The sequence below is a fragment of the Peromyscus eremicus genome, chromosome 1 (assembly GCF_949786415.1).
Source record: "Peromyscus eremicus chromosome 1, PerEre_H2_v1, whole genome shotgun sequence".
In the NCBI taxonomy this organism is placed as follows: domain Eukaryota; kingdom Metazoa; phylum Chordata; class Mammalia; order Rodentia; family Cricetidae; genus Peromyscus; species Peromyscus eremicus.
This window is the reverse complement of record NC_081416.1, coordinates 184,956,127-184,962,126: the sequence shown is the minus strand read 5'-3', so window position 1 is coordinate 184,962,126 and position 6,000 is coordinate 184,956,127. Positions and strand designations below refer to the sequence as shown.

Below are 6,000 nucleotides of genomic sequence, written 5' to 3'. Positions count from 1 at the left end.
AATGACATCCTCCAAAGACCTTTAATTTTCACAAATATGAGTGATGTCATAAAACTACCTGACGTCTCCTCATATATATTTATAAACCAAATTTAATCACATGGACATCAGCTGCAGAGCCCCAGGGAAGAGACTGTCATAGATTACTACAGAGGGGTTGAATAATCTGGAAGAAAGGAATCATGAACACACAAGTAGCCTCTCCTACAGAAATAAAAGCAGGTTGGAATATACAGGTGCCCATATAATGTGCTGATCTTAACAGCACTTCACAATACACACTGATCAGGCTTCAAGTTGGACAAAGATGTTCACTTTGATTTTTCTCTTCTTGTTCCTGAACATTCCACTTCTTGTGTCCAGTATCACCCATCCCAAGTGCTTTTGGAGAATGAAGCAGAATAATTACAAGGATGGAGATTTGTTGACAGGCTGTATCTTCTTCCTTTTCACAGTGCAGAGGCCTGTGGAGAAAGATTATTTCAACCACATTCTGAATACAGAGTAAGTTTCTTTCTATTTTCTATGAAAATATAATCATGAATATTTCATGGTGGGTAGTAAGATGAGAATCAGAGAACGTTTTGAGTCTCTGTTCTGTTACTCAATCTGCAAACCAAGAAACAACCCCAGATTCTTTTAGAGACTCAATGCTCTTTTTCTACTTTTAATTTGTCCAGAGAGTTTTGTTATTCTCCCAGTTATCCTCCTACTTAACAGGCTGAAAGCGCTCTCTAATTTGTTCCATCACATATAGCCCTCCTCTTGACAGTTTCCACAGCACAGTAGCTTGTGGTGTTTTACTGAAGGAAACCCCAATCTATTCAATGACTATCATTCTAAATGAGTGTAAGTAAATGACTATCAAGCAGAGTCTGGGATGACCCTTTGATCACCGTGTCACTCCTAATGCATGTGCTAGGAAAACTAATATTTGTGGTACCCCAAGCTCCAGAGAATTTTTCCATAGCTATTCAGTTACTCTCTCAGATGCTCTGCATGTGGTCACATTGTGCCTTCTAAAGCTGCATCAAAAAAAAAAGTAGGAGACCTGCCCACTGTGAACTTCACATGGGTTCCTGTTTCCCCATTCTTCACCCATATCCATGTATAACTACAGGCCTTTAATTTGAAAGTCTAGTTCTTCACTCTCTCTTTAGGGTAAAGAAGGAATGTGTAGACTGAAAACGACATGCTTGCATTCTTTGAAATGTAAGGTCAATAAGAGTGGTGATTACTTACTTTCCTCATCCCTTTCCTGAGTGACAGCAGTGGCATGTGATCATCAAGCCACACTTGAGAACAGTTACCTACTAGCCCATCTTTGCTATTATTTAAGAAGCTCATGTCTCTTTTCCTTATGTCTAAGCTGTTTATTCTCTGACACTTATGTCACATTTAACTCATTGCTTCTCTTTCTGTAATTTTACTAGTGATAGCTGGCTGCATATTTTACCAATTTGGACAATGTACAGATTTTGATTTTGTGTACTGCGGATAGTTTTTTTAACGTAGCACTTTAGTCCAGTCGTTTGCTCTAACAGTTCAAGTAATTGATGTTTCTTATTGTTTAGTGTGCAGGAGTTAGGGTTTGAGATTCATAAGTCACAGTATCGAATTCCTATTGAATGTTACTGATAATTTCAATGACATTTTATTCCATATGGTAATAAAGAATATAATAAGATAGTTTTTATTTAAAAATGCTTAGATGTATGTCTGTATTTGTACCCAAAGATACCACAGTGGTACAATTTCTAAGTGGAATACAGATTGTATTTATCTGTGAGTGAATCATTCTGAATAAAAGAGTATTTCTGAGTTTGAAGCTTTTTGGTCAGATAATACAAAATGAGTTAGAAGACAAGAGTGTTACTCTTCCTCCATACCCATAAGCACAAAATGATATTGTTCTATGCTTACTAACATTCTGACTATATTTATTTTCAAAATTTGTAAATATTTCCCATACATTGCACACTTTATAATCTTTTAGTATACAAAAATGTAATGCTGACACAAATAATTCTCACTTCAATTTCCAGAAATCCCTAGTTTTCAATACGATGCCAGTGTTGTGCATTTGTAAGTTAAAATGTATGCAAAATGTGCTCTCTACGAGAAAATTTATGTTGTTCGGATATATCAAGTATGATTACATTGAACATACTTGTATAAACATAAAATAGGTGAACAGTACTGGAGTACATGCTCTTAATATCACCATTTGGGAAATGGAATAGGGGTATCCCTGTGCATTTGATGCCAGGCCAGTCTAAAGCCAATTGTCACTCAAAAGCATGGAATCTGTTGCCTCTTTATGGCCTAGATGAGTAGTTGTCATATCTACACACACATAGATGCATATATTTCCCAGACATACTCTGATATTTAAAATTATTATTTTAAATAAATAAATAAATCTTTTCAAAATTTTGTGCTTGCAGTCGATAAACAAGAAAGAAAAAAGAACCAGATAGGGATAGACATGAGGGTATATGTTAACTATATTACCAAATAATTATAAAAAATTATAAGGACTTGAGCCAAATATATCTCAGAAAGACTATTGTGAATTAAACTGTCATGTTTTGATGCCATATCCAATTGAGTTTATTTCATAAAAATTATCAGAAAGTTTGCTCATGCACCATATATATTTTTCACATTGTTCAATAATTTCAAAATGAATTCATGATCAGATTATCCATTTTGTCAAAGACTGTGCCCTTGTATTTACCTTGTGAGCAAGCATGCAAAACCAGAGATGGACAGCCCTCTCTGTGGAAAATGCAAAGTCTCATCTTATGTTTCGTAGATTCACTCTCATCAACTTTAATGATTTTTCAAGCTTCGAGCTTCTCTGTCATTGTAATCTTACAACACAATATATTTATTTCAATCATAGTAGATGGTTGGGAATACCATCCAGTACAGGATAAGCCTCATTCGGACTACAAATGATCATCTCTAGATTTCTGTCCAAAATAAACAGTGTTCCATTTATAGAGCACCAACTGTAGACTGTCAGTTTATTCTGGCCTTGGCTATTTCTGTTGTTGAAGTCAACAGGAACGATGAGCTTTCATAAAATATGACTCTATTATTTCCATACCAACAGGGGGTAAAATACTGTGTCACAATTACACAATTTTTTTATTTTTTTGAACAAAATAGTGAAACTCCCCCTAATTATGTCTCTAACAAAGACATCAGGTGTACAGTTGTGCTTACAGAACCTTACTGGGCAGCATCTGTCATCATTGGGACATTCCTAGAAATCTACAAATCTCAGCAGGTGAGTTTTATTTGGGGTGATTTTGTAAGAAACCCTGTATTCACTGGTAGCTTTCCCAGATGCCAAGAAGAACATGAGAAGGAGACTGGCCTCACAGTCATGTCCAACTTTGTAGTTCAAGGGTATAATTCAGAGACTTAATGGTGCTTCCACAATTCCTTGTGTGAAACAGATGATGGAAAAAGTAAGAATTAAGGGGATTTTCTAGAATACTCAGCAGAAGTGTGCTTACATGGTTTTAGGTGTTCATGATACTCATGCTGCTTCCTGTGTCCTAGGTCATTTAGCTTACTTATGGACCCTTCCGTCCTATCCTGAATGATCATGATCACTTTCCCTGTCTGTTTCAGATGCCTCACAAAGACACAGCTCTAGGAGAGGCCATGATCTCTTTGATGCTTTACTTCAACTGGCCCTGGATTTGACTGTCCATCTTAGAAAATGATCAGATTACTTTATTTCTTTCACATTTGAGAACAGACATGAAAAATATGTTCTGTTTCAACTTTGTGATCATGATCCCAGGCAAGAAGTATTTTTACATGTCAAGAGCTGATGTGTGTTATGAACAAATCATAACATATCCATAAATGCAGTTGTCATTTATAGTGACACAAACAGTTTTCAAGCTGTGAGCCTTAGAATGTTGGATCGCCAGGTATACAGAGAATATGGGCTACCACTTCACCATGGGATGTCACTACAAGTAAGAGAAGTTTCACACTTGACTCATCTCTTGGGACTCTAGATTTAGCACACCACTATGCTGAGATTTCTGGGTTTAAAATTTAGTCAAGACATTGATCCATCTCAAATACTCAGATGATTACATGGAAAGGCTGGGTGGATTAATTTTAACTGTGAGATCTTGGAATCTGATTGAAAATCTAACTAAAAAGCTGCTCATCCAATGCCTAGTTCGAACGGCTAATGGTCAGGACTATTGACATGGCTTTTAGTTGTGGCAATGACACTGTATACAATGCTGTTCATGCTGTGTCCCTTGCCCTGCATGCGATGCTTCTTTAACAAGAAGATAGTCAGCCAATGGACAACAGCAAAAAACCTGTTATTAACTGCATTAAGGTAGTGTTTCCTCTATTGGGTGATATTTGGTCTCATCAATGTCATTGTGCTTAAGAGATTATCAGATGCTCAAATCTAGTGTATTAAGAAATATTCACCAAATAGAAACATCTGAACATTTGTCTTTCTGAGGAAATAAATCAAAAGTGTGCTGTAAGTCTCTACTGCAAAGCCAATTAAGTGGAAGAAACAATTTATCAATGGAAATTAGTGATTATGTTACAAAGCCTCAAATAATATCAGCCTATCCTAATACTGAAATATATCAGTCCTTAGTTATTAATGCTCTCCATGTTGAAAAGATGAGCCCTCATATATTATTTCTCAAATATGTTGTAATCAGTTTAGGAGATGGTTTTCACAAGTGTCCTTAGCTTATTCTACCCCCTTCTAGGCTTTGGGGACCTCACTTAGATCTCTGAGAGTAATTATGCATGAAATTGTGCTGTGATTCAGTACAGTGCATACATGCATATTCATGTATGTGAATGGATGCTTCTCACTGTATGGATGTATGTTTGTGTGTTCCTGTGTGTCTGTGTATGTATCTGTATTGCTTTATATATATGTGGGTTTGTGTCTAGCTGTGTATCTGTATTTGTCAGTGTATATGTCTGCATGTGCCTATATGGGTATTTTGCATGTTTCTGTGTAGTGGTTGCACATACATATGTCTATGTTGGTGTATATGGGTGTGTATGTGTGTGTCTGTTGGTATGTCTTTGGATGTGGGCATAAATTGGTCTGTGTCAGTGTCTCTAAGTGTGGTTGTTTGTATCTGTGTATCTCTCTCTGTGTGTATATTTCTGAGAACTTGCATATTTGTGTGGACCTAGGTATGTTTTGATTGTTTCTCTTTTTGTGTGTCTATTTGGGTGTATATGTATCTCTGTCTACATGTGCCAGTACGTTTGTCTGTGTGTCTTAGTATGTATGGAAGTGTGTGTAAATGAGTATATTGCTGTATTATGTATGAATTTTTGTATGGATATGAGTATCTCTGTGTGTACGAATATGTGTGTGTGCGTGTGTGTAGTTGTAATCTCTTGATCTAATTCAACAGTGTTACTGATCTTACTTAATCTTCAAATTTTGTATTGTGTAGATATAGAAAGAATAGACAGCCTTGTCTTCTTCCTTATTTTAATGGGATTGGTTTGAGTTTCTCTCCATTTAATTAGATGTTGACTACAGGATTGATGTGAATTGCCTGTATTATGTTGAGGTATGTTCCCTGTATTCCTTCTTTTCCCAAGACTTTTATCATGAAGGGCTGTTGGATTTTGCCAAAGGCTATTTCAGTATCTAATGAGATTACCATGTGGTGTTTTTCTTTCAGTTTGTTTATATGGTGGACTACATTGATTCATTTTCATATATTGAACTATCCCTCAAAATCTGGGATAAAGTCCATTTGGTCATGATTGATGATCATATTGATGTGTTCTTGGATTCAGTTTGCACTTATTTGATTGAGTGTTTTACATCTATGTTCATAAGGAGAATTTGTTTGTAATTTCTTTCATTGTGGAATTATTTGTGGTTTGTGTATCAGATGATTGTGGCTTCATAAAGTGAAATTGGCAATCATTCTTCTGTTTGTACTTTGTGGAATA

The 6,000-nt window shown here is 35.9% G+C and overlaps 1 protein-coding gene across 3 annotated transcripts in view; it reads left to right on the top strand.

Moving 5' to 3' along the window:
- The first annotated feature begins 307 nt into the window (after nucleotides 1–307).
- Nucleotides 308–6,000, top strand: part of LOC131902646 (vomeronasal type-2 receptor 116-like) — an 81,968-nt gene continuing 76,275 nt past the window's right edge. For all 3 annotated transcript variants that reach the window (XM_059253657.1, XM_059253658.1, XM_059253656.1), the window contains exon 1: nucleotides 308–504. In XM_059253657.1, the coding sequence (XP_059109640.1) occupies nucleotides 308–504 (197 nt within the window). The remainder of the gene's footprint in view (nucleotides 505–6,000) is intronic.